General features: G+C 39.5%; 5 protein-coding genes and 3 non-coding genes across 8 annotated transcripts in view; 1 reads left to right on the forward strand and 7 right to left on the reverse strand.

Annotated features, from left to right (window-relative positions):
• ncapd2 (non-SMC condensin I complex, subunit D2) overlaps nucleotides 1-7,724 on the reverse strand; it is a 25,064-nt gene extending 17,340 nt beyond the window's left edge. The window contains exons 1-18 of the mRNA XM_078252646.1: nucleotides 7,608-7,724; nucleotides 7,029-7,148; nucleotides 6,841-6,916; nucleotides 6,700-6,758; nucleotides 6,422-6,597; nucleotides 5,803-5,948; nucleotides 4,403-4,530; nucleotides 4,099-4,222; nucleotides 3,833-3,980; nucleotides 2,924-3,121; nucleotides 2,710-2,844; nucleotides 2,529-2,616; nucleotides 1,770-1,971; nucleotides 1,525-1,643; nucleotides 893-1,093; nucleotides 599-773; nucleotides 191-275; nucleotides 1-5 (exon numbers count right to left, since the gene is read on the reverse strand). The exon at nucleotides 1-5 is cut by the window's left edge and continues 132 nt beyond it. Coding sequence (XP_078108772.1) covers nucleotides 1-5; nucleotides 191-275; nucleotides 599-773; nucleotides 893-1,093; nucleotides 1,525-1,643; nucleotides 1,770-1,971; nucleotides 2,529-2,616; nucleotides 2,710-2,844; nucleotides 2,924-3,121; nucleotides 3,833-3,980; nucleotides 4,099-4,222; nucleotides 4,403-4,530; nucleotides 5,803-5,948; nucleotides 6,422-6,597; nucleotides 6,700-6,758; nucleotides 6,841-6,916; nucleotides 7,029-7,146 — 2,183 coding nt within the window. The 5' untranslated portion in view covers nucleotides 7,147-7,148; nucleotides 7,608-7,724. The remainder of the gene's footprint in view (nucleotides 6-190; nucleotides 276-598; nucleotides 774-892; nucleotides 1,094-1,524; nucleotides 1,644-1,769; nucleotides 1,972-2,528; nucleotides 2,617-2,709; nucleotides 2,845-2,923; nucleotides 3,122-3,832; nucleotides 3,981-4,098; nucleotides 4,223-4,402; nucleotides 4,531-5,802; nucleotides 5,949-6,421; nucleotides 6,598-6,699; nucleotides 6,759-6,840; nucleotides 6,917-7,028; nucleotides 7,149-7,607) is intronic.
• Nucleotides 2,183-2,483, reverse strand: LOC144520136 (small nucleolar RNA U85). Its single transcript, XR_013502184.1, has one exon. It is a non-coding gene; the product is annotated as a small nucleolar RNA U85 (small nucleolar RNA).
• Nucleotides 3,263-3,560, reverse strand: LOC144520138 (small nucleolar RNA U85). The gene has a single exon (XR_013502186.1). It is a non-coding gene; the product is annotated as a small nucleolar RNA U85 (small nucleolar RNA).
• LOC144520137 (small nucleolar RNA U85) lies at nucleotides 6,035-6,363 on the reverse strand. The gene has a single exon (XR_013502185.1). It is a non-coding gene; the product is annotated as a small nucleolar RNA U85 (small nucleolar RNA).
• A 562-nt stretch (nucleotides 7,725-8,286) lies between the features above and the next one.
• On the reverse strand, nucleotides 8,287-13,407 carry ing4 (inhibitor of growth family, member 4). The gene is made up of 8 exons (XM_078252649.1): nucleotides 13,324-13,407; nucleotides 12,791-12,862; nucleotides 11,377-11,543; nucleotides 11,149-11,263; nucleotides 10,914-11,025; nucleotides 10,639-10,783; nucleotides 8,773-8,834; nucleotides 8,287-8,654 (listed from the first exon to the last, which is right to left on the reverse strand). The coding sequence occupies exons 1-8, from the start codon at nucleotides 13,358-13,360 to the stop codon at nucleotides 8,615-8,617; spliced, it is 750 nt and encodes a 249-aa protein (XP_078108775.1). The 5' UTR covers nucleotides 13,361-13,407; the 3' UTR covers nucleotides 8,287-8,614.
• Nucleotides 13,408-14,023: 616 nt separating this feature from the next.
• nop2 (NOP2 nucleolar protein homolog (yeast)) lies at nucleotides 14,024-21,272 on the reverse strand. The gene is made up of 16 exons (XM_078252651.1): nucleotides 21,164-21,272; nucleotides 20,244-20,372; nucleotides 20,092-20,134; nucleotides 19,948-20,012; nucleotides 19,055-19,356; nucleotides 18,578-18,785; nucleotides 18,268-18,467; nucleotides 17,936-18,025; nucleotides 17,416-17,503; nucleotides 17,146-17,286; nucleotides 15,664-15,803; nucleotides 15,486-15,575; nucleotides 15,248-15,370; nucleotides 15,065-15,162; nucleotides 14,829-14,965; nucleotides 14,024-14,740 (listed from the first exon to the last, which is right to left on the reverse strand). Exons 2-16 carry the CDS (start codon nucleotides 20,350-20,352, stop codon nucleotides 14,319-14,321), a joined length of 2,256 nt encoding a protein of 751 aa, XP_078108777.1. The 5' UTR covers nucleotides 20,353-20,372; nucleotides 21,164-21,272; the 3' UTR covers nucleotides 14,024-14,318.
• Nucleotides 21,273-21,496: 224 nt separating this feature from the next.
• On the forward strand, nucleotides 21,497-24,513 carry emg1 (EMG1 N1-specific pseudouridine methyltransferase). The gene is made up of 5 exons (XM_078252656.1): nucleotides 21,497-21,838; nucleotides 21,973-22,074; nucleotides 23,473-23,614; nucleotides 23,793-24,001; nucleotides 24,085-24,513. Exons 1-5 carry the CDS (start codon nucleotides 21,689-21,691, stop codon nucleotides 24,196-24,198), a joined length of 717 nt encoding a protein of 238 aa, XP_078108782.1. The 5' UTR covers nucleotides 21,497-21,688; the 3' UTR covers nucleotides 24,199-24,513.
• Nucleotides 24,514-24,672: 159 nt separating this feature from the next.
• On the reverse strand, nucleotides 24,673-26,945 carry LOC144519497 (uncharacterized). The gene is made up of 4 exons (XM_078252655.1): nucleotides 26,878-26,945; nucleotides 26,515-26,753; nucleotides 25,588-25,880; nucleotides 24,673-25,260 (listed from the first exon to the last, which is right to left on the reverse strand). Exons 2-4 carry the CDS (start codon nucleotides 26,738-26,740, stop codon nucleotides 24,751-24,753), a joined length of 1,029 nt encoding a protein of 342 aa, XP_078108781.1. The 5' UTR covers nucleotides 26,741-26,753; nucleotides 26,878-26,945; the 3' UTR covers nucleotides 24,673-24,750.
• Nucleotides 26,946-26,963: the final 18 nt, after the last annotated feature.

A 26,963-nucleotide genomic window follows, 5' to 3' on the forward strand; every position in this document is an offset into this window, starting at 1 on the left:
TGCACCTGAAGAAACCACCAGAAACAAGTTTGGATGTTTACAACAAAAAATACAGTAAACACCAGGTAAACAAAACTGTACACTTTATGGCTGGTACAAACATGTCTCAAGACTCTGCATAGTTGTGTTTCTATAATTGACCATCATACACAGAAGTAAGCCATACGAGAGTAATAAAAGAGTTACGTACTATTTCTTCAACACACTGGATTGTTCCTAGAGACGCATCCACCATCAGCTCAGAGAGACTGTCAACAAGAGTGTTGGCTTTCGTCCTAATGAAAGATGAGACAGCTATTTTAAGAAGACAACGCAAAACAAATCTTTTCAAGTGTTGTTACGTTTGTTTGCATGACAACAATATTACCAGTAATTTTGACTATGTACACGTTAGATTGTGATGATTTCATTGTTTTAGCTTACTTATGTAAACTAGCAAGCCAGGCACACTACCATTAATGCAATCCTCGAGACTTCAGCAACTGACAAAAATCAATAACCTAACAGTACAATTTATATTAAATTAAATGTATAATCATCTGAAATCACACTAACAACACTTCATATTGTCATGTATGTGTGAGGCAGTTTTACAGACCTGATGGTCTCTCCCTGAGGGTTCAGATACAGGCGCCTGTAGGCCTGAACGACAGCATCTTTAATGGCAGAATCAGTTGACCAGACCAGAGGCAACATCTTCCTCACCCCACTGACAGAGTTGGCAACGCTGAACTCGCACACTGTCACACAAAACTGCACAGCCTCCTGGACCACTAAAACCAAACACTTCAGTTGTCAAATGTGAGTTTACTGAGTTTTGAGTCAAAACGTAAATTACATTGAAATGCACAAGTTTGAATCGGTTTGCATTCTGGTGAATATTGCCTTCTACCTGAAGTGGTTTTCAAGTAGAGCATGGTGTTGATGACAGATATTGCTCTTTCCACTTGTAAGGCGAAGGTTTCTGTGTCTTTCAGGTACTGCACCAACATCTCCTGCTTCTTCAGCTCCCCATCCTCCCCCTCCTTCTCTGCCTCTTTCTGGGGGGTTGGTGGCAAGTTCTGGCTGAGCTCAGAGGTGTCCTCGTCAGAGCCTGAAGAAAACATCAGGGACCACATCGTGTAAAGTAAGATGGGCTTAAAAAGCAATGATAAAGGAATTCAACCAATAAACCATTTTTTCCTGCAGGTGCTGTACAGTAATTAACCCAAAACAGTCAAACAAAAAGGCTAAAATCTGAAAAGGCATTTCACATGTCCCATTTCATCTTTATCAGTTGAGTGTGCTAACATGTAGTGTTCTATGCTTTAAAATATATCCTCTACTCACTTTCATAAAAAGTGAAATATTATAGACCTATCAGTTTAAATTAATTGATACTGACAGATAATGTGAATCCTCCAATCAAGAGGAAATAAAGAAGCAAATCTTAAATGTGTTCAACCTTGCTTCCATTAAGAGACAGCACTTGTAATGATTACTTCTGGACAGTAATGAGTCAGGTGAACTGAGCGCAGGTTTTACCTTTGAAAATGAGAGCCAGTGTGTCCATTAAAGTCTCCGCGGTGAGAGTGGACAGAGACGCAAACATCTCAGATTTAGGGAAGCAGCTGTGGGCTCTTATACAAAGACGCACAGCATTCCTGCAGAGGGGGAAAACAAATTTCCCACATCAAATTGTTGGGTAATTGACAGTGTGGGAAAAAAAAAAAAAAAAAAGGATTCCTTCAGGTAGTGACGCTTCAGTCAACTTCTACCCAGGCCTTCACCTGTATTTGTTGACACGGAGGTACTGAGCAACCTTCACTGCAGTTGCTCTGTCATCTTCTGCCTCCTTGTTTTCCTCCACATCCCTGTCGTCATCCTCCTCCTCTTTCTCTGCTTCACTTGTGGGCTCCAGCTCTGTCGTGACAGTGACAAGTAGCTCAGGCTCCATGGCGGCCCACAGCTCAGATGCTTTTATCACTGCCACTGCCGGGGGGGGGGGAGGAATTAAAATCCAATAAGGATGACTCATGCATTCAAGTGCTGTTGACAACCAATTACAATACGGACGTCTGTTATAAAAGAAATTCTCCTTTTTTTGCTCTCATCTAAAATTACAGCACTTTGGTACCTGGTTATTAATTTTACTTCACCTCTAAAAATTCATTTCATTAAAATGCTAAATGTTTCTAACCTCTGCCCTCAGATTACCAAAGAAGCAACTCACAGCTGACTGAACACTGAAGAGAACTGGGTGAACTCCTTGCCTCTTACACATGTACACAACCACACACACACACACTGTCGGTTTCATCCCTGTGATTACTCCGCTGTGACTGTAGAGGAATAATTTGGGTCAAGCCAAGTCACTGTAGGCAGGCCCTTACAGCAGAGCAGGAATGCTCCTCTGCACTGCCAAGATTACCTGCCAGTCAAGGCAAAGAAGAACCCAACTCTCATTCAGTAAGCTCGTATTCGCCTTGGTCTCATCACTGGGCAAAATGTCACTGAAGAAAAACAAACTTATCAGGGTTCATCCTCACATGGTGCTTTTCCCTCCAGTTGCTCTTTTATCTCTCTGAGTTTAGCGGTCTCTTTCTCTAGCGGTTTCTTCAGATCTGCACTGCTCAACTGAAAGAAACAAAAACGTATTTCTGTGAGACTGTGAAATCTGAGAGAAATGTCTGCTATTTGGAGTCTAAAACTTGTGTTGCGTTTAGTTACCTTGCAGCTATAGGGGTTGTGTGCAATGAAGGCTGCCAACAGCTGGATGGCGCTCTTCACCACATTTATAGATTTGTCCATCAGCCGTCCCACAGCAAGCTCCATCACCTCACTGTACTTACACAGAGGCAGTGCCTAAACAGACAAGACAGTAATTATTACCACGGGAGACTTTATCAACATGCATTTATAGATACATTATAAGTGAACATACTTTGCTGTTGACTATGCGTGTGTAGACCTGCAACACACGTGCCCTGACATGGGAATGGGTGTCATGCAGATGTTCTTGCAGTGTGTCAAAGAATCGGTCGCGGTCGGCTTTAACGGACTCATCCAGCCCGTCACCACACAGGACCCGCACAAGGATCTCTCCCAGCACCTCACACACAGCGACACGCATTGAGTGACTCTGGGAAAAAGTGGAAAATGGGGAATAAGTCTGCACCTAATCTTGTTCTTGTGTCAGCAACCAACAACAATTATGGGGTCTTTAAAGAGGATTTATGTATTGGAGCATTTAATGGCAAATACAGAACAACTTTCTGAACTCTGCCCTCAGATTACCAAAGAAGCAACTCATTGCTGACTGAACAGCAAAGAGAGCTGGGTGAACTTCTTGCCCACACACACCCACGCACACACCCACACACACTGTCAGCTTCAGCCCAGCAAATATTCCGCAGTGACTGTAAAGGAATAATTTGGGTCAAGCCAAGTCACTGTAGGCAGGCCCTTACAGCAGAGCAGGAATGCTCCTCTGCACTGCCAAGATTACCTGCCAGTCAAGGCAAAGAAGAACCCAACTCTCATTCAGTAAGCTCGTATTCGCCTTGGTCTCATCACTGGGCAAAATGTCACCGGGAAGGGAGTTTGAGCTTTTCTTCCAGTTTCTTGTGTCAGTAAGGTACCACATTTTGTACAAGACAACACTAATCAAATCCTAAATGAGGGGTGACATGTGGCATTCTAACAGCAAAACATGCACCTGAGAAAGAGAACTTAATGACCAAATTAAGTAGCAGAAAGTCATACTTGAGTTACTTTTAGCTCCTTTGAGAGTCACTAATGCAAACTCAGGAGCTGTAAAGAAATAATTCAATGTTAGCAGGATGAACATTACCTCTCCTTCCAGATGTGTGATGAGCACACTAATGTTGGGGATCACTAATTCAGGCACCAGGCTGCCAAGTTCTGCAATGAAGGAAGCAAAAGCTTTGACCCCCGATGCCTCTCTAGCAAGCTCCTCACTTGACCTCTGACCAATCTCCCTGAAGGAATGGTGAAAAATAACCAGCATAAGCTTCCAAACATGGATTTCAATAAACAGATTTACAAAGAGGACTGCTTGTTGGAAACTTTATATGCACACAAATTATGCGTACTGACCTTATTACTTCTCCTATGATAGCCCTGACTCCATATTCTGTGCTCCACACAGACACTGCCTGAGCAAACACGGATGACAACTGCTCGAAGTGTTGCAACAACTGGATGACCTTTACACCTGCACCTGTAAGAGTTTAGAGAGTATACACCAAAAGCTAAATTTACAATGAATGCTGAATAACAGGAGGTATTGTAATGTTGCTTTTTATTCTTTATACATTATGTTCTTGAAACTAACAGGGTTGACATGCTCCCTGAGTTATAAATATTGCTCACAGGCTCAGCATGTGACTGTGAGACTAACCTAGGAGATGGTTGTACTTTTTGATTAGCACCCCCAGTAAGTGGATTATACCATCTCTGGTCGGTTTGCTCTTGACATGGCTGATGGTTGGGTTCTCAAGTAGTTTATAACAACAGCAGGTCACACAGCTAAGAGAAGGGACAGAGCAAAGAATTCAAAGTTTGTTCATGTTGTGGTACAAAATCTGCATGAAACGTAACTTGAAACCCAGATCAAATTCTACATTCTATACACGAGTTCTGTATCTATCAGAACATTTCGCAGAACTATACAGGTTTGTGATGATTCTTAAGGCTAACCACCAAATGTTTTGTGTTTAATCTTTTGCTAAGAGCTAAAGTGTTAACAATCACCATAGCCCATGCTATTAACGTTGCAGTTTTATAAAAAATAAAAAAAAACTCCCCTCCTGCCCTGACTTTTCCTAAATACCTATTTTGCACATGCCTATATTGTCATAATGACAGAATAACATTTAGAAAACCAAATAGTTTTGGTGTCCCCCCCACCCCAGGAAAAGGCCAATTTATTGGCCAGGAGTATTGGAGATTACAGTAATCTTGGTACCGTCATCTGACTCTCTTCCACCAAAAGTATGCATTTGCATGATAAAATGAATTGGACATAGTTACTCATTTGCATGCTAAAGAGATGGAGACTGATGATGCGTTGATGGCCCATCAGCTCGAACAAAAGGATACAGACGTTTTTGGGCGTCGGATAAAAGCTGCGTTTCCATCAACACTATAGCACCTTGATTGACTGGATGGTAGGAGCGATGCAAGTAGGGCGCTGTTTTTAGTTTTTACATTTCCTCTTGCATTGCTCGGACGTGTGATGTAAGCCGTGGACAGCTATGCGTTGAGAAAAGGGCTGAAACCTTTTCATTCCTCAATGATCCACTGCAGTGCTTCTATCTCCACCTTTGGTATCGGATCAGTGTGCTAGGTGCCTCAACAGAAGAGTAACAAAAACAGGACAAAGGGAGCAGTCCATCCACAACTTTTGATAATAAAAACAAAAAACGTTCTAATGCGTATTGAACTGAACCGAACGGCTTGGTGGAAAGAGGCTTTAGAAAAAAATAGTACCCCTAAAGAGGCTGGCCATCCTAGTGTTAAAGTTCTAGAACTCACATGTGAACCAAAAACAATCTAACCTCTTTTCAAAGGAAATATTCACTGCATATTGTTTCTGCTGAAAAAGCTATGACTGTGAGGAAATGTTCACAATGGAAAGTGAGCAATTTAACACAGTTAAAAGATCATCTAACCTTATTAGGTTTGGTACGACAATATTAATGGAAAGGCAAAGATCATTTTCAGATAAGCTCCAATTAAGGCTACAATATTATCAATGCTGGACGAACATCTGGAGAAGAGTCAGAGTCAGCAAAGTACCTGATGAACTCTTCTTCCACAAGGGAGAGGCTCCAGAGCGAACGGATATCCAGCTGCAGGAGCTGGACGAGGGCCTGCAGCACCTTCTCTCTCTCAGAGTCCCACTGCAGCAGTCCTTCTCCGCCACCTTTGCCTTTTTTACCCCCCTGTGGAAGGCAGCAAAACCTGATAAATAGGTTAAGCTTCACTAATTATCACAAAGTCCTACACAACACAATAACATACAATACACGCCCTCAGGTTACCAAAGAAAGTAGTTCATATTTGCCAAACCAATTATATTGAGACTATAGCCTCTTGCCAGCTGATACATATACATCCATACAACACACACAAAGACAAACAAACATCCACACATTGTTTGACATCTTCCACCTATCCCGTCCCATTGCTCTTGGGGGGCAGAGGTTGTAAGGTGACAAGTTCACTGTGGATGGGCCCTTACAGCAGTGCAATAAAACTCAACCACACCACCAAGACTACCCATCTAACCGCAGGCAAGAGGCCGCAATCTATTGGTCTGACTAGATCATCAAACTTGCCAATATATCATCATGCGGGCATTTAAAATGGTTGAACACAGCAACAGTCAGTCACAGCAATTCAAGTATTTCCATACCTTCCCAGGTGCCGTGACAATACTCTGTCTATAGGAGTCGCTCTCAAAGGTCTCTGTGAGTTTGCAGAGCAGGTAGACACTCATTTTAACTGCATTAAGTTTCTCTTTGCGCTCATCAGCTGATACAGAGGTGGAGGTGAGAAGTGCTGGCAGAGAAGCAGCAAGGCCACTAACCACTAAAAGGGGAAAAATCCAGACAGACAATGTGTTTATCACCCCAGCATATAAAAAGGTTGTATTTTTGTCTATTTAAAAGTAGAACCATGAAAAGGTCTAACCTTGTACTAGTAACTCCAGAGTATCCTCTTTCACACCCAGCTCCACTGAGTTGCAGTGCCTTCAAAATTAGACAGTAGTTTTGTATTCACACAGTTCTTAATATCAATAACTAGAACACGGTATATATTGTTAATACTTACTGAAGCACGCTGTAGCATGTGTCAAAGTGTTCCAATATACACAAAGGCCCTTGGCTTCTCAATGCTGCTTTAAATTCTGGTTGGAAGAGACAAAAACCGTAGTTGCATTACAAACACAACAGCCCAAATGAAAGAACAGCTCCAGAACTTACAATACATATATACATCTATACAAGTTCTCTACTTACTACTGAGATATGGTGGCAGCTGTTTTGGGGGCACCACATCCTGAACCACGTACTGGTTGATCCCCCCAGTCTTCACCAGGTCACCCACGCACACAGGCACAAAAAAGTCCCACGACATACCTGCGTTAAGAACAGAAAATAAACACACATTAGGTTCGCAAGTTAACTAAACTAACGTTTGCTACTTAGTTCGTAGTACAGAATGTACCGTTACAATCTATCGTTGAACTGTAACGTTAGCTAGCTACATAGCGAAGTAACGTTAGTATCTCATATCAAAGTTAAAAATGTTAGTTAACGTTAGGTCTTAACGCTGTCTAGCAGGCTAAAGTGCACAATGCTTAACACTAACCTACCAACTAATGCTAGTCGGTAGGACTGATAAAGTCTTTCTATGATCCAAACAATACAGGTTTGTTATTGTGAATGTAGCTAGCCAGACAAACTACTAATAGCAAAGTTAGCATGCTAACAAGCTGGGCTAAAGCAATTGCGTAGTTTTCCTTGTTGACTATAACTTTATCTAAACGACTGCAGCTAAACTTTAGCCAACCACTCACTTATAAAGATAGTGCTCACCTGTAGCGGCTGAAGTCCCTTTAGCCACAATAACGACCTCTGAAGACAAAGGTGTAGCCTGCTCTTTCCGCCGTCTGCAGGCGGTTTAATCCGCAAGTTTTCAAATGAGTATGGACATCGCGCCAAAGCAACGAAACTCTGACGTCACATACACGCGCATCATAGATCTGGGCGTTTTGAACAAACACGAAACACTGCCACCTGTTTGACAATTATGAACAATACAACACGAAGTTAGAGCTGCCGCAGCAGACTGATGAAAAACACACAAAGGACCACAAAGGCATGTTTTTTGAGGTAGTAGCTGTATTCAAATGATTGACAACACAATCACCCCCTCTCCACTGTACCAATGTTTCAGCTACAGAAATGACAATACTTTTCACAAAATGTCTTACTTTCTATACAGCACTCAATCAAATGTTAAAATGAAATGATTTAACTCACTACCCAGATGACTAATACTGTCAGGACGCAGCATTTGTCTTCATGTTCTTTTGCCCTCTTGTTTTACTTAAAACATAAAACTAGTGTTCCAAGGCATAAGCACAAGAAACTAACTATACAACAAAGCAAAAAACTATACATGGCCTAACTATTTTCAGAGAAAATACTTTTTTTTATTTTTTATTTTGTAGTCGTACATGTAAATATAGTATAAATTATTGTGACAACTTGGGACTGTTAAACCATTGGGGGCTGTTTTAGTGTTTATTATTCACTAGTAAAACAAAATGTAAACAAAGAAATCACAATAAGAGCACCAAAGGTAACGAAGAAAATAAAGATTATCGTTAACAGTTTATAAAAAAAAAAATCAATATTTAAATACATTTGTAACCACTTGGCTCCTTCACACACACTGCTTCAGACCAAGGCAAATTACATAAACCAAAAGAAAAAGCACCAAATGTTAAGGAGGATGAGAAACAAAAAATCTAGTAACTAATGAAGAAATATTCTTCTCATTTTCCATCTGATCAGTGTCCACGTTTTGTTCCAGGTGTTTATTTTCTCTTTCTGTCTTGAGAGCATCGTGGACAATACCTGATGGATGAATAAAAAAAGCACAGCAAAAACATTTAGTTGACTGACTTGAATAAGTAACAATTCACACTTTTATTGCGCACAGTGAAAATAGGATAGTACAGCTTGAGTTTCTTACCATTTGCCTCTTGGTTTGGTTGTCAGGCCCACACAAGCAAAATGGAACCACTCAATAGAGCACTGGAGTAAAGAAAAAAAAAAAAAAAAAAGATGATGTGCTGTTAAGTATTCCATTGCAAATGGGGCACTTAGTCGAGACAAAACGATTCAAAACACAAGGTTACAAACAAATCAATCTTTCAAAGGAGATACATCAGTATGTGTGGTGTGGCATCTACTTATGAATCACTCACTCTGTCATATGTGACCTTATCCACAGAGGAAGAGGCACTAGACTGCAGGACTCCTAAGCCTCTTAATTTGTGATTAACATCTAAGAAATATATGTAAGGGAAAGGATGCACATGTACTCTATGTACATTAACTGATTATTACCTAAGCCAAGTTGAATAGGTTTTTGTTAGTCCATTTTCTTTTGTCTGTTTGCAGAATTACCGAAAAACTACTGGCCCAATTTTCATGAAACTTTGTGGAAGGGTGTAGCATAGGCCAAGGAGGAACCCATCACATTTTGGAGTGATCCAAATCATGGGGCGAATATACAAATTATTTTTCACTTTTGTTAACATTGTGAGATAGGGCATTTGTGCTGATATTCATGTGGTGTCGAATAATTGTAATAATTAGTTCCCCACTGGAAAAATTCACCTTACATTAACATTATTTACTAGGGAGCTGGCAGGGTAAAGAGGGTTCCATGTCCGATCCAACTGATTCGGACATTTGCGTTCTAACATACATCTCCACCAGGTAATGTCTAGATAATTTCAGGTTTGCAGTGCATGTATGTGTTGAAGGGACTATTGGGAGAAAGGACATGTGCCCTTTTATTTGATATTTAACATTATTAAATCTTCCTATTCTTATTGAATCTTCTCCATTTCAGGCCTGTACCATAAAAGTACATTGTTGTTGACCTTTGTGTTACTTGAGTGGTATTTACAAACATTAAATCATAAGTTGTTTGGACAGGCCATTCACATTAAAGGTCTCATTAAAGTAGCATTTTATGGTTTTTTGTGTTCTAAGATGTATTGTTTTTTCTTTATTTTTTATATGCGAAATGTCACAATAAAGCATTTTAGTATATATCTATACCAAAACCACCTCCACCTTTCTCTTCACAAAAAACATTTCATTATTTTGCTTATGGATCTTGCTCTTGGTAATGTTTACAATATTCCATCCAATAAAATATAATTATAGACTTTAAGGCAATGCCACTAACCACCAGTAGGAAATACTGATACAGAATCTACAAGGTACAGGGAAAACCATAAACACACTTGTTTGTACAAAGTACAAATATGATGCCACAATAACAATTATTATAATAATCATAACTGTCTCTAATTAGTGTATTTAACCATAAGTGTCTACAGAATTGTTGTTTGTATTTTATTACATACTTTCTTTGTAGGTATTTTTGTCTAGTGGCTTCTGTGCTTGTATTTGCAATGTGTATGTTGTGAGCTCGGGTCACTTTTCTCCTATTTTCTATTCTCTTTTATTAACAATATTTTATAAATGGGTGTTCCTTTTTTTTGCTTTTACCTATGTAAAGCACACTGAATTGCCCCTGTGTAAAAAAACAACTATTGCTGTTTATCCCTAAGTAAGTGCAACTGACGTAAAGCCTTATTTATCCACAAAAGTAAAAGAGCAATGTCAGTGTCCTTTTTGTAATGTTTATCCCACATTTACATTCTCAAACCAAATCCTTTACAATATTAAATCCCAACCCAACCTCTTGTTTAATGCAAACACATAAAACATAAACATAAATAAAGGTAAATTACAATCCCAAAGGCACTTCATGTGACCCCTGACTGAGATCGAATGAGGGACATAAAACAAAACTCACGTCAGTGTTGTCACAGCCGATCATTTCGCCGTAAGAAACCTGATGACACAGACAGTAGGTGGGTTCGTTGGGGTCCACTGGCATGTCCAGCACATCAGATGGGTGCACATTCCCAAAGTTGGTGGCAGGGCTGTTGAATTCTCCTCTGATGATGGGAAAAGGTGTTGAAAGTGAGAATGGGAGTATCATCATAAAACTGACTAACAATTATTAACTTCAAACATGAAAAGTAAACACATGGCCAGCACAAGCTGGAAATGTGATACACAACATACGGCTGAAGGAGTTTGACTTTCTTCTGTGCACTCTTGGGACTGCCATCTTCATCTGAACTCTTCACTTTAGACCTTGTTTTAGCTGTCTTCTTTTCCTTCTGTCTGGTTTCAGCTGGAATTACACAACCACTTTTATTATTCCACCAATTATGGTTTTGGCTGCCCTAAATAATAATAATAATAATAATAATGCCCCAACATTAAAAGATATTAAGCAAATAAAATGGACACACACCTTTCTTCCCCTTACTAGAGGTGGAATCATAGTCGGTGCTCTCGATCTGCTTTTCCTTCAGGTCAGCCTCAAACCGAGCCAGGTCTGTGTCAAGACGCCGGATATGTTTGTCGACCTGCAGAAAATGCAACTTCAGCAGACTGATTGTGGCATGGTGGGTCTATCAATTGTGTTCCCATTCATATGACCTACATATGTATGTAAAACATTGATTTCTAAGATACTAACCATCTCATAGGTCTGCATGGCCAGTTGCACCTTATCATCTCCAAACTCCTTGCATTTACTGTAAGACTGCTGAATCTGTCTTAGTATGGTCAGCTTTTGTTCAGAGGAAAGAGTCCTGGCGTTGGCTGTGTACTCTTTAGCCAGAGAGTCTATCTGTCCCTTTAGATCTAAAACAGAGACAAGGGGTAAAACTTGTAAAACAATATTGTAACTGTTGAGTCAATGTTACCAATGGGATAAAACTTATACTGAAAATAAACAAAAAATACCTCTCAAATATTCAGGAAATAATTGCAATGACAATATACTTAAATATTGTGTCATTTATACATATGTTTATTTGGTTTATTGTCTATTTTGTTATTATTTTGTTGTATGGTCTGGAATACTGTAGCTACTGTGTCATCTTTTCTTGATTTTTGTTTGGGTGGGTGTTGATGACGAAGGGTGGAGGATATGTTCATGTTGCGAATTGTATTGTTTGGTATGTTGTTTAAAAAATAAAAAATTGTTAATCTCAATAAAAAATATATTAGGTGTCTGTTTTCTTGTTGAGCTTTCATGAACAGCTCATATTGAGCAATACAGGAAATAGCTAGAATACTGGCTAATATTAAAATAACACTTACGACTTATTATACTAAATTGAAAAAAGTCAACTAATACCACAATGTCGTTCTTAGGAAAATGTTTACACATTGTTGTGGGGTATGTACTAGTTTTCAACTCAAGATCAGTGGTTCCCAAACCTTTCGGCTGGTGGTGACCCTTTAAAAAGGTTCTGTACTGGACATTCAGAACATTAATATAAAAGTGAACACATATTTTGTAAAGATATAGTGGAGTAATGACGTCCTGAGCAGAGAATGAAGTCACACTCCCTCTGTGTGTGTTGTAATCTGAGTTTCTCTGTTCTTTGTTTTGATAGCCGGTCAGGCCGCGCATACATGTTGTATGTCAGAATCAGACGCCGAGGGCTGTGACAAAAACGTTGGTATTTAACGGAGTGTGGGGGAAATCCCAGCCCACTTTTTTCAGTATTTTGAGTACAGCCCATTTCAAATTAAGAAATGTCTACTTGTGACTTCAATCAAAAAATGATTCTCTGTCTTGGATTGTTTTATTTGAAGGATTTTCAGTAACCTGAAAAAGTCACAAGGAAAAGACAAACATTAAAGAGAGAAATAATTGTCTTCACATCATCTTGTGACCCCCCTCAGACCTTCCTTGGGATCCTTTTGAGGACCCCGACCTCCAGGTTGGGAACCACTGCATAGATCTCATAGTTCAACCATGATATATAAAGGTGGCATAGTTTGCTTTAACAGGTCTCTATAACAGTACAGCCGAAATGCGTTCTCACAAAAATCCATTGTTAAAATCCACACTAAAGTACACAGTTCATTGTTCTCACCCTCTGTGCGTTGATCTAGATCTCTCATCAAATTGAAGTTTCTCTGCAACTCGAAGGGCAAGTTTTCTATACCTGGTGTTGTGGAAGGGGAGACAACAGTTTAACCCCGCTTTCAGTGAGATCAACATGAAACAGTAACGTTAATACAAGCAGGATAGCTATCTGAATGGTGTGCCTTGGATGATCCTCCGGCTACCATTAACGATAGCGCTTTAACTAGTATCCACACGAAATGCAATAACCAGCAAGAGACACAAAGACAACCGATATTCTTGTTTAATTAATTTAAACTAGATCAGCCCCGCTTGTACAGTATGTGTGCTGTGCTATCTCAAACTGCATCCTCCCTGCGCTGCGGTATCCCAGCAAATAGACTGAGCCTAAACCCGCTCACCGATAGAAAACGGCTAAATTACTCTGTTCCGCACGCCGGTTGCCCAGGAGCTACAATACACAACGAAAGACAAGGCATAAAACGACCTAAGTAGGTTGAAATGTTTTCCAACATGTTTAAGGCATTATAAACAGCTTACTGTCCAAATAATGCTCCAAATACATCCCCGCCGCCATCTTAGAAAATGTAAACAACACAGCTTCCGGTGCGAAATGGACAAATCTGATTGGTTGTTTCCACATTCTTGACAAAACTGCTTTCTGCACAAATACCCATTCAAAGTGGGATGTATTTTTCAAGTAAAAACTAAATAAATGTAATCAATACTAACTGGTATACGGAAAGCCCCTTTAACATGTTTAAAATTGACATGACTCAAGATATCTGCAGTGTATTTATGACCAGTCAAAACTCAATTCAAGATCGTATTACATTCTAACACTGAACAATTGAAGTGTATATTAGAATCAGATTACATTTTCCAATATCTGAATGTTTACATCATGACTAGTCAGAGCTCAAATTCATATACCTTCAATGTCGTTCTGACTACTCATAATTTAAAGATACCAATTTAGATGTTTAAAAAATTAATACTAGTCAAATTTCAAATTGTAGATATCTCATTCTGTAACTGGACTAACCAAAACTAAAACGACTAGTCAAACTACATTTCAGATGTCTAATATGTAATAAGAGACGGTTAAGCAAAAGCTATTAGAGGCTACCATAGCTGGCTTATACATTTAGCTCTCTACCCATCAAAAAATCAAAAGATGTTAATGTACTATAAAGACAAGTAAAACTTCCCACTGATGAATGATGAATCAAACAAGTGATGAGAAAGATATCTTAAAAGATTTATTATGTTCCACAGATTTATGGAAGTTGTCCCACCCTGCAATTAACTCAACAGACAAACAGACAATAAAAAAAAAGGGAGAGATAACATAACTAACCAGTCTAATTCATTTGTACACAGGCATTACAAATAATATTTGACTGACACATACAGAATTGCTGCTCTGAATGACAACAGCATACACACTTGTTAGCTGAAGGGATCTGGGTCCATAATGAAGCTCTACAAAGCTCTTACACAATCTAGTACAATTTATCAAGCTGTACACACCATCACTCTCCGCCTTGTTTTCCCAACAGATGCTTCAACTTTCTGAATTTATTCTTTCCCATTCTGTCCTTTGCCTTCATGGGTGTTTTTCTCTTTTTGCCTTGCTTTTTCTCAAATCTGCTCCCTTCCTTTGACACTTTAGTTTCATCCGCTGTCTTCACTGCAGGCTTCTTGGTTTCTGTCCCTTTCACAGTCTCTCCATCCACCTTGGCGACCTTTGCCTTTTTTGGTCCAGCAGATAAGTTTTTGCCTTTTGGCTTGGCGTTTGCCGTTTTCTTGGCCTCTGTTCCATTGGCTTGGGCTTTCCTCTTTAAGCCGCCTGCCTTGCTGGGGACAATCTTCTTTGTCTTGCCACTTTTGGATGGTTTCTCTTCAGGTGAGTCTGTTACAGCTGTCGCCTCAGGAGCATCTGCGCTTTCTTCTTCTACATAAATAAACACAGGATGAGTTGTTTTTAAACAGGGTAACTATCATGATAAAAGTTAGCATGTGCTCGTAAGAGAAAGTGTTACCTTTTGCTGCTGGTGCAGTTGGAATTACATTGGAGAATTTCTTCAGCTTGGCAACAAAAAACCCATCCATATTGTGAGAATGAGGGTAAAATCGGCGAGACATTCGCAGAGTAGGGTGGAATCTACGTTCTTTGAACCTGAAAGAATGGGAAAACATTTTTAGGGTTGAAGATCAGAGTATCTGGCCTTTCAATATCTCTACCACTATGTGAAAACCCATTGGTTATCTTATTTACCTGGTGAAGCCTTCCTTGCCAAAGTCAAGTCCAGTGGGAACTAATTTGACGTTCCTTTTCTTTAAAGCGTAGTCCACCACCCATTCATTCTCCTCCACCTGGTGGATGGCATTCTGATCAATACTCAAAGAACATGTAAACCTAAGAATAAATATATTGTTGTTGCATATATAGTACAAATACCATTATTGAACATGTGCAGTAGATCAGATATCCTCCCGTAGGGGACTCCGCATTGACAGAGTCAATTGCAGATAGAATCAGTTCTTTCTGCAAGTGAGCAGAGCGCTGGATGTCGGCCTCGTCCTGTCAGGAAACAGGAGGGGGGGGATGATAAAAAATATAATAATTTTTTATGTTATTTAAAACCAAAAGTACACATCTGTACGAGTGTATACGTAAACAGTGAATGGTGTTTTACCTTACTGGTCTTCACAGCTGGATCTTTAGCGATGACTCCTGTGCCTGAGCATGGAGCATCAAGCAGTACTCTATCAAACCCACCCATCACCTGTAGGCAAAGTCAGTACACTCTTTAAAACTCTAGAGTCAACGTAAACCACGGAGATAATGTTTTTCTACAGATGTATAAACGATACCTTTGGGAACTGCCTTCCATCGTAGTTGCAGATAACAGTGTTGGTGACGCCCAGACGGTGGACGTTGCCCACCACACTCTTCAATCTATCAGCGTTGGCGTCATTAGCCACGATCATCCCCGTGTTTCTCATCAGCTGAGCTGAGGGTGGAACGTTCACATACGACGTTAAAAAAAAATAATTTAAACTTTTGCACGCGAGAAAAGTTTGCATTCATCTACATTGCACTTGAAACAAAGCTATTGTGATATTTAATTCATTTTAAAGTTTGTTTCCGTTATTTTTCGGTCACTGGTTCCAGCTTCTCAAATGTAATAATTTGATGCTTTTTATTAGGGGTGTGCAAAAATATCGATGCACATTCGTATCGCGATTCAAAATCTATTCATAGAATTCCAAAAATCGATTCATATATTTTTTTTTCTTTTTGTAATGGCGTGTATACTATTGTCCTGAAATGAGTTAAGCTCACCATTCCCATAGATGGCGCTGCATCGAATTCACACTGATGCCTGGGCACTCTTGTTATAATCAAAAGAAGAACGAGTGCAGCAGAAGTAGTTTAGTCGGCACAAACAATGAAAAACCTCACAGAAAAGAATTATTCAACCTGCTCCATCCTCACTGAAAGCGAGAGTTTAGGCACATTTCAGCTTTTATAACCTTGAGGGGAAGATGAAACTTGATAGGAATCATGCTATATGCAGGCTTTGCAAAGTGAAAGTTAAGTATTTTGGAAACACCACAAACTTGAGAACTCACATGGTACGACATCACCCGGAGATTAACATTAAAGACGTAGACGAACAACAACCTAAAAGGACCTAACGTGCCAGTCAACCAACGCACTCTTTCAATGCTCTAAACTCCCACCGAACTCTGAACGAAAAGCTCTTTTTATGTAACAGTTTTATTTTATACTTGAATTAAATGTATTTGAAAACTGGCCAAAGCTTGGTACTTTGCAGTTTTTAGTTGCAAACGTTTTTATTTTTGTATGAAGTAATATCAAACTACATTTAATTTGTTGTGTTTATTTTCTTTTAAATTGGGACAAGTAACTTAATTTACATACTGCGAATGTTTTTTTTTTGTTTTGTTAAATCGAGAATCGTTTTTGAACAGATAATCCATTTTGAATCGAATCTTGAACCTAAAAAATCAATATATTTTCTGAATCGTGCACCCCTACTTTTTATCGTCATACGTGGCAGTAAAATCAATATATTTGGGTTTTAGACTGTTGGTTGGATAAAACCAGGAATTAAAATACATCCTGTTGGGCTTTAGTAAGTTATAACTGGGATTTATTCACAATGTTGTGACATTTTATAGACAAAACAGTCAATCCACGAATTGAGAAAATTATCAGCAGGTCAATCCATAATGATTTAATAATTTGTTGCAGCCCTAGTCTACATTATACAGTTTGAAATGCAACATAACATTAGTATAACAATATATAACTGCAGCAAATCTTACCAATATAGGTGGTCTTGCCTCCTGGGGCTGAGCTCATGTCTAACACTAGCTCTCCCTCCTGTGGCGAGAGCGCCATGACGGGCAGAAAACTGGAGGCTCCTTGCAGCATGTACTGACCAGACAGATACTCCGGGGTTGCACCTGTTTTAAAACATGGAAAGAGTTACAGTTAGAGTTTGTGAGGAGACAGTCGGCCTCAGATATTTATTTCCAATAAAAGATCCTTAATAGCTCAAGTAAAATCGTCGACATGAATGTGCTGACACCTACCTACAGGTACTGAGGAGTCATAGATGACCAAACCCACTTTAGACCATTTCCCCAGTGGATCAAGGTTCACTCCTCTGTTGATCAAGGCCTAAACAAGGAAAAACAGAGCACAGAGTTCAACATATGAGCACCCGAAGGCAGCGTTTGACACTACACAATACAAAGGTTTTCCTTGTGTTCAGTGGTGGTTTCTTGGTTAATGACAATTCTCGCCATAAAGCCAGACATTTGTATCTTTTCATCTGAATATTCTTCTATTTATTTCAGCCACTTTTTCTCTGAATAGGCAACTCTTGAGTGTTATTTTTTGTTCTGCTAACTGCACTAATTGAACTAATGTTTTAATGTAATTTCCTCATAGTGCTGTCGAAAAACAAATCAATTATATCACTACTTCATTTGTGCTTTTTTGTAAGTCGACTTACAAGACATACTACGAAGCACATTATGAATTTTAACATTTGAAAATATTGTAACTGGCCATTTCATCCATCTCTTCCCCCCCGAGCAGTTACTGTACCTGTGCAAGATCCCTCCTCCTTGTTTTCAGTGTATTGGTCCGGATAGTGACAGGTCTCTGAATTTCATTGGCCTCGAGGAAATCAACCAGCTGTAAGCAAAAAGGAAGAAAAACAAACAGATTCATTAAAAAAAAAAAAGTCAAAAAAAAGTCAAAAAAAATCAATTAATTCAACACACACTCTCAATCAGGTCTTGACAACAGCCACATGTTCAAACTATTAAAATGGTGTGCATCAATCAGTTCTGATCACGATGAGGAAAAAAAAATAATAAAAAAAATCACAATGTGCTGTCTTTGGTACTACAGGGAGAGAGAAACAAGGCACACACCTCTGAAAGAGGGAAGAGGTCCATTAATTTCTCAATAAGGAAGTGGTTGTAGCTGTAATAAGTACAGAGATCCTTCTTCAAAAGAGAGATGTACTCTGCTCTCTCTTTCCCCTCCTCCCTCTTTGTTGAGAAATTACAAAGGACATCAATGTTGTCCTTTATTCTTTGATGGATTGTCTTCAGGTCCAGAGACATGATGCCTAACAATGTCAATAAGAAAAAGGATTCAGACTTCTTGCAAAACAATTAAATGTGCTGATTTAAAAGAGAAGTATCTCATTGTAAAAAAATAAAAACTAAAGTTACTCACCTTCCCTCTCGCTTTCCTCTACACCAGGTAGCCTAAATGTATCCATTTCATCCATGTTGGCCTGTACTGTGTCTTCCTCATCCATGTCAGCCTCTGATTTCTTTTCCTCTTCGTCGTCATCTTCCTTCTCATCATCGTCATCACTCTCTAGAGCCATGGTTTCCTTCAGCTTTTTCGCTTTCTTGGCTGCACGCTCAATGGGAAGAAGCTAAATAAAAAGGAAAAGTACAAAATCTTACTATGTTTACCACATTAACCACCCTTAACTTCGAAACAGACTTTGTTGCAACATCCAATAGCACGGTTTAATACGTCAACAGTGAAGTGAAATCAGGGATTGTATCAGCAAATTTGCAGTTTTAGCAATTTTTTAATTTTGACATTTGAATCACTATTTTAAGTCAAATGTCCAGTCTTGAATACAGAATAACAAAGTGGTGGTTGGCAAAAACGTTATAGTAGAATCATTTCACATACTTCCTCTCCATCGCTTTCTTCTTCCACTGCTTCCTCACTACTGCCGTCATCAAGTGTACCGTAGTCGTCAACCATTTCATCATCATCCTCATCCTCCTCCTCCTCCTCCTCTTCTTTCATTTCTAATTTTGCACCCTTCTTTCCTTGGTCTTTTCCTCCCTTCTTCATCTGCTGCTCCTCCTCCTCCTCCTCCTCCTCATCTTCCTCCCAGTGTTCATCACTGTCATCCTCACTTCCGGGTTCATCAATTTTGCGCTTCTTCTTAGCTGGTTTCAACCATTTACTGTTCTCATCAGTGAATCCTTTAGAGAAAAAGTACCAGACAAATGCCATGTATATATTGTGATTGATTAAAAATAACTACTTTGGCAACAACATTTCAAACATTGTGTGACTATTTTATGTTTTTCTTGTTTGCAGGTGCTGGATTGTAATTATCGTCACTTACTGTAAACCAACTGTACACTACTGTCTACACTGCACTATATTTCTTGTCCTGTCTATACTTGAATATCACATTGCACTTTTCTGCTCTTTTTGCACTTCTGGTTGGATGCAAACTGCATTTCATTGTCTTTGTACTTGTACTCTGCACAATGACAATAAAGTTGAATCTAAAACCTTGTGTATAACAGTTTCTGCAGGTTTCAGCAAGTCAGATTTAAGACTTTAAGACCATTATGAATGAACATTTTAAACCCTATATCACAACTTAAAAAAAAACAAAAAAAAACTTCAGATGTCCGGAAATATCGTCTGAAACAATTCCCCGATTTCCTCATTGGCATTATAGGACTGGTGTCTAGTCACCGTGTGGAGGACCCAGAGCAGCTCTGCTCTAAGCGTTGGCTCTGATCCAAAAGCGACATGGAGGTAGACACTGATGTAGTTACCTTTCTTGGGCTGTTTCTCAGCAGCATCTTTAGGCTTTTTCAAGTTCTGGACTCTTTTCGCAGCTCTGTCAAATAACAACATGAATGAGCAACTTGTCAACAGAGTGATAGTGTTTCATGTTGTGTAATCAGTCAGACTTTTACCTTTTCCTGCCTCTACTTGACAGGCGTTTTGGTGCAGTTTCATCTGTAAACAAAAAAAGCCATAATCATTGTCAAAGTTGTGAATTATTGTTAAACTTTATAGTATAGATTTCCACAGTTGATGTGTGTCTTTATAAATAGCTGATAGTCACCATCATCAGTTATAAACTTGGCCAACTCGGTCTCTGCTCCTTTCTGCTTCCTGGATTTTCTCCCCGGTCCTCGCTTCACCTTGTTGGTGGGATCCAACTTCCGACCCATGACTCTGATTTACACAGACACTTTGAAAAGCAGAGAAAAGTGGCCGGGTTAGCTCAGTTGGTAGAGCAGGCGCACATATATAAAAGGTTTACTCCTCGATGCAGTGGCCGCGGGTTCGACTTCGACCTGCGGCCCTTTGCTGCATGTTATTCTCCCCTCTCTCCCCTTTCATGTATTCATCTGTCCTGTGGAAATAAAGGCCTAAAAATGTCCCAAAAAAATTAAGAAGAAAAAAATATTGTTTCATCTTTCCAAAAACCTGTGTAAAATAACAATGTCAGTGTATGCGAACAGATGCCACTCTGCGTTCTTGAGACCATGTTGTGCTGTAAGTTAGTGGGACGCATTTGCGTGGAAGCACACAACTGTTACATATACGTACACATACTTAAATATATACAGTAAGTCACAACATGCTGCACTGAACTTATGGTAAAATAAATTTATAATAATAATACTTAAACCCATTGACATAAACACTTCCATAGGTATCTTATTTAAAAGTGATCATGAGGTAACTTTAGGCCTCAAATCACCATTTTTACTAATAGTTTTATGGTACTTCAAATGAATTCAAAATTACATTCATGGGGACATAGCTACCCTAAATGTTAAACTTCAAGGCGTTCAAACACGTTTGTAGTGACACAGAAATGGCAGAATACGCTGCGACGACCAGTTAGACAGAACAGTTAGCTAGTTGATCCAATATATGTCATGTTTGTCAAGTTAATATACGGATATCGGTTATTAACACTGTCTGACTGAGTCTTTGCCTAATGAGCTCAGCAACAATTCTCCACATACTCACCGATGAATCTGTGTCTTTTTTACCCAACTTCTGATTGTACGGTGTAAAAAACCCACACGTGAGATTACTTCAACACGTTGTGGAAGAGCATCCGGCGCATACAAGTGAGGTAAAGCAGGACATGCACTGCGGTGCATTCAAGCGCTAGGATTGGCCCATGCTCAAGAGTGTTGATTTTGACCAAAGGATGTTTTGACCAGTCCACTGTTTTGGTTTTAACCATAGACTGTATATATTTACAGTCTATGGTTTTGACCAGCCGCAAAGCTTTTTCCGCCATCATCCCATCTGGTGAAGAAGAAAAACGGTAAATTAACAATACATTAACTAGTTTTCCATCCATCTAGCTATTTTCTTCCACTATGTTGTCGTTAGTAACGCCAACTATTAACCAAAAGTTATCACTTAGCAGTGTGGCAACGTTAGTTAGCGAAAGTAGGCACTTATTTGTCATTAGGCACCCACTCGTGCACGCGCACTTCTGCCGTGACGCACACATTCCGCGACAGTCCAGCTGAAGGCATCATGGCGGCTCCTAATGAGAAGAAGCGTGGTCTTGAACATTTGGACGAATATGAACCAAAACCAGCCAAACATCTCCGCAGCCTGCACGACCGTATGGCAGAGAGGAGACTAGTTGTTATTCTGGAGGGAGCATCGTTAGAAACAGTGAAGGTAAAGCGTCAGGGTCGTGTTTGTGTGCTGTTGTGATGCAGCCCCTACCTGCTACGAGTGGAAGTGACATGAGTAACCATACCTTTAAAATCTGGGCTAACTAATACAGTAAGTACATGTTTTGTATTTCCCAGGTCGGAAAAACCTTTGAGCTGTTAAACTGTGACCAACACAAAAATATGATCGTCAAAAGTGGAAGGAATCCGGGACATATAAGACCAGACATCACACATCAGGTAAGCACTCATTTAGAATAGTATGTACAAATGTATTCTTTACTTATGTCTGTCATGACCTAAAGTCAAATTTATGTAACGTAAAATGAAGCGCATGATTGGTTTATTAAATCATGGCCGATTCTACATTACATATGTAATGTAAAACTCAGTAGCAGCTTAACTTCTGGATACATCAATGTTCGAGAGACTTTGATGTCTTACACACAAGCACTTATTGATCTCAATCGAGGAGATTAAGGTAGACTGTACAGTTTAACCACGATGTGCTATTCTGCAGTGTCGTCCTCAACTCTGAGAGTCTGTGCCTTTTCCTGATGCATGTGTCTCTAGACCAAGCTGTCAAGTTTGTGTTATGCCAAGATATTGATGGCGCCAAAACAAAAGATGGTCACCTTAAGCCTAGTTCTGAGATGCATGAGAAACTGTGGCAGGTCCCTTTCACTGTTTTCACTGACCTCAAAAAAGGAGACAGTCCTGAAAGAAAACATTCCCTAATCATGCAGCTGTCTAGACTCCCTGACTCTGTAGAGAGACAAACATATTCATACAAGAAAAGGTTTGGTTATTAGAGACTGGCCGAATATTCTCGTCCCCTGACCTGTGACCTATGAATGACCCAAAGTAGTCTAAGCTTTCCCTTTGTCTCATCTTACCACAACATGGTGTTTTGGGAAATTCCACCACAACATGTATTTAGCTGACGCTATTGTCCAAAAAGACTTCGTGATTTCGACCATGTGGGTACAACCCCAAAAAGTGCAGGAATCGTGTGCTGACTCTGCTCATCACAGATATTTTGGTATCAGCATATACATAGAAATAAGTATGGGCTTATACTGTATGTCAGACATCAATTAACAAGAAGGCAGTGGTGCACTTATAGAAACAGTGTCACCTTTCGATTGTTTATTCATCAGAGAGCACTGACAAGTTTATTAAATATCAAATATAGATCTCAACCTCAACACCTCCAGTGTTGTTCTGCATCTACTAAAAATATTGTCTTGGAAGTAATTTTTGAGTCCTGCAGTGAATTTAAATTTTCATGTAGCCCGTGGGTTAGTCTGTTAGAGATGCACCAATATAGTATAATGTCAAATAGTCTGTTTTCAAAGCATATCAGCTATTTAAAGCAGTAGTGGTATCAATGCAATTTTACTGCCAGTATTTGTTGAATTGTATTACTTTTCTTATTTTTCACTGGATGAAACTATTAATAATAATAGTAGCAGTAGTCATGTTAAAAGAAAATAGTAATTACCTCAAGCATGAGCTACAAAAAAAACATATTGGTGCATCTGCTTATTATTGTATCTTTTATGTCAGTAGTAGCATTTTTTTTTTCTAATAAAGTTGAATCATTTTTAACTTAAATATCTTATTTCCTTTTACCAGTGTCTGCTCATGTTGATGGACAGTCCACTGAACAGGGCAGGCCTTCTGCAGGTTTACATCCACACAGAGAAAAATGCCTTAATAGAGATCAACCCACAGACCCGCATCCCAAGAACCTTCACTCGCTTCTGTGGCCTTATGGGTAAACTAAGAACTTTAAATGCTTTCTGTGTATAAACTAGATATGTTACTTTTATCTTTGTGTAGGCAAAGTACAAAGCAGTCAGTCTTACCCCCCCAATGTTATGGTTTCATGTCCTAAACTACGCCTCTCCTTAGCTGATCTCGTAATTATTTTTTCTTCTCTTCTTGTATTTTAGTTCAGCTGCTGCACAAGCTGAGTGTCAGGGCTGCTGATGGTCCTCAGAAGCTTCTGAGGATGATTAAAAACCCAGTGTCTGACCACCTGCCTCCCGGCTGCCCCCGCATATCCACCTCCTTCTCTGCTGCTGGAGAGGCTGTCTGTCCTCGGTCTTTGGTGCCAGAGGGGCCAGCTGCAGTGGTGGTTGGAGCATTTGCACATGGAGCGGTGAGAAATGGCTTTAGATGTTAGCGGATTCACTGCTTTAAGCATCAAATATCTGTGTTACTTATCCCTTTGTCTTTTATTAGGTGAATGTGGACTACACAGAGAAGACGGTGTCCATCAGTAACTACCCCCTCTCTGCGGCACTGACCTGTGCCAAGATGTGCTCTGCTTTCGAGGAAGTGTGGGGTGTCGTGTGACAAACAGTCAATAAACTACTGCTGTTCATCTGGCAGAGACAGAGTACATGGACTTTTTTTAATGGACTAGGAATGGATATGATGTCCATTTCACCAGTGATGCTGCGTGGACTACAGACATGTATCCCATTCTACACTGTATGTGTATACTTGTATGATGGTGTTTGGCCACCATGTGGAATATACATAGGTTTCTGTACCCAGTGTTTCCTTTTCATGTAGAAGCATGGCTGTTTTTTATGCCATTATCAATTGCACCAATTACTGAGTTTTGGATTATCAATCAGTACAGTTACATTAAAATATTTGACTAAATGATAAGTGGTTTTCTTTCATTTAGACTGAGAAGAGTGAAATACATAGCGGATTCAAAATATTCCGAGATTATAAATACATGGATTACCCTGAGAAAATGGAGCCTAAATTTAAAATAAAAATAAGACATAAGAAAATTAATTTTCAACTCTGCAGATGCATCAAAAGAAAAAACACAATTTCAGGTTGCTAGAAAGGTTTGAGTTTATTACTGCTCACCATTAATTACTCTAAATGCTAATAGTAGTAAGCTCTTCTCTTGGTAACTTGACGTTGCTGTGTTTTTAGTCTTGGCCTTGGTTGCTGGCTTTTCCATGAAGATTTATACGGATGCCGATTTTGCTTTGGTCGACGTCTCTGAGCCTTCCTTGGTGCCTTTCGAACCCGTGCCACGCAGTTCGTTGCAGATCTGCTTTTCTTCCCTGTTGGCTTTGGTGATTTTCTTCTCGCTTTGGGTGTCTGCTGTCTTGGTTTGTGCGATTTGGCTGCTGGTTTACGAGTCTTGCCTTTTGGTTTTGGTGATTTGGCTGCTGGTTTACGAGTCATGCCTTTTGGTTTTGGTGATTTGGCTGCTGGTTTACGAGTCGTGCCTTTTGGTGATTTGGCTGCTGGCTTACGAGTCTTGCCTTTTGGTTTGGGAGTCTTTCTGGCTTGTCTCTTTTCTGCTTCTTTGGAGGATCTTTGGACTCCTTTTAGTCGTGGGGATTTCACACTGCTTGTCCTTACTTGATTTTTATCTGTCTGTTTCTGATTTTTGTAGAAAAAAAAGGATTCAAAATAACTGGTAACTTTTGTATTAATACATTGTATTTTTTATAAGACAAACATGCTGTCTCTAACTTGTGCATTGAAATGTAAAGGTCAAGTCAACACTGCATCACATGGGGAAGAAAAGTGCTGCTGCTCTCCAGTATGTTCTGCTTTTGGCCCGATAAACTATATGTATAACATGTACAGAGCATTGCAGAAAAACATTTCTGCGTTACGGTTAGTCATTCAGTGTTGTATGTCCTATTAACTAAACCCTTTATGGGAAAACAAGTTACCACATTATATAGGCAAAGGTTCTTTTACCTCATTGTTGAGTCTGAATGTTACATTCCTTGTAGTTCGTAGGAGTTTGTCATTGTTAACCAGCCTTTGAGTCGCCACGTTCACCCGCCTGTTGTTCTTGGTGACATTGTAGCCTCCAGCAGCCAGCGTCTGCTTGAGCTCTGCCATGGAGATGCCACCTCGGTGTTTGCACTGGGAAACAACATTGAGGATGAGCTGGGGGACATGAGGTGAGGCCGACTTTGCAGTGTTTGTCTTGGGTGCATTCTCAGCCTCAGTTTGAATCTGATGCTTGAAAAGGCGAACAGGAGTCTCTGGAAGATCAATAAAGAAAGGAAAAGGCTGTGTGATGTGAAAAAATTAAGTAAATTAAAGCAATGATGTAATAATACAGAACGTGTATCTTGTTCTAAGGACCCAATTCAAAACATAACCTTTTTTGATAGGATTAATATAAATTAATGATCTTATAAATTGTATAGTGCATTTTTATTAAAGCCTGACTATTAGTTAGGGCTATCATTGAGGAAACTGAGGTCATGTCCTCTCTATTTAATACAGTACCATATTTGAATTGAGATATATATATATTTCACTGTATTTTTCTTAATTTTCTTGATTAAAAAAATATCAGTCTAAAATCCCAGGTAACGTTAGGTAACATCCACAAATTTCGACGGGGAAACAGAGTTCGATACAACACCGTAACAGTCAATTTGCCAATGGAGTGACTGGTCGAGAACACCCCCGTTTTGTTTTTCCCCCAAGCTAACGTTACATGTTGGCTGGAGCAAGTTAACATATATTAACAAATCGACTAGCTTAAGTTTGCCAAAAACCTCAACTTGGAAGGCTCTCAAGTTTGAATACAAATAGCGTGTTGCTTTGACTAGCTAGCTAAAGTTAGCTAACTGGTAGCTAAAATGACTGTAGCGGTGAGCTACTCACTTGGCAGAGAAACTTTTCCCTTGACGGGGGACTCCTCCGGGTCCTGGATGGCTCGTTTTAGAAGTCGGCCCAAACGCTTGGCTCCTGCTTTTCCAAGGCCTTTCCCAGTCGGAGTTTTGGTAGGTCGTTCTATTTGTTTTATTACCTTTAGCTGTGTATTTTCTCTTGCTTTAATATTGGTATTGGCATTTCCCTTTGCGCCCTTGGCTGTGGCTTTCCTCCGCATTTTTGCTGTTAGCCTAGTTCATATTTCAGAAAGAAAACAAAACCCCAAAACTCTCCAGCTGATTGTTGGAAAGTTTGACACGCACTGATTTTCAAATGGTTAGTTTGTGATTTTATTTATTTTTCAAAAATAATTACTTAGTTGCTGTTGGAGATGATTGTCTCCATCACCTAGGAGACAAAAGCTCATTTAAAACGAATCGTTTTTTACCATGGCAGCATGT

The sequence above is a fragment of the Sander vitreus genome, chromosome 6, assembly GCF_031162955.1.
Source record: "Sander vitreus isolate 19-12246 chromosome 6, sanVit1, whole genome shotgun sequence".
NCBI classification, from domain to species: domain Eukaryota; kingdom Metazoa; phylum Chordata; class Actinopteri; order Perciformes; family Percidae; genus Sander; species Sander vitreus.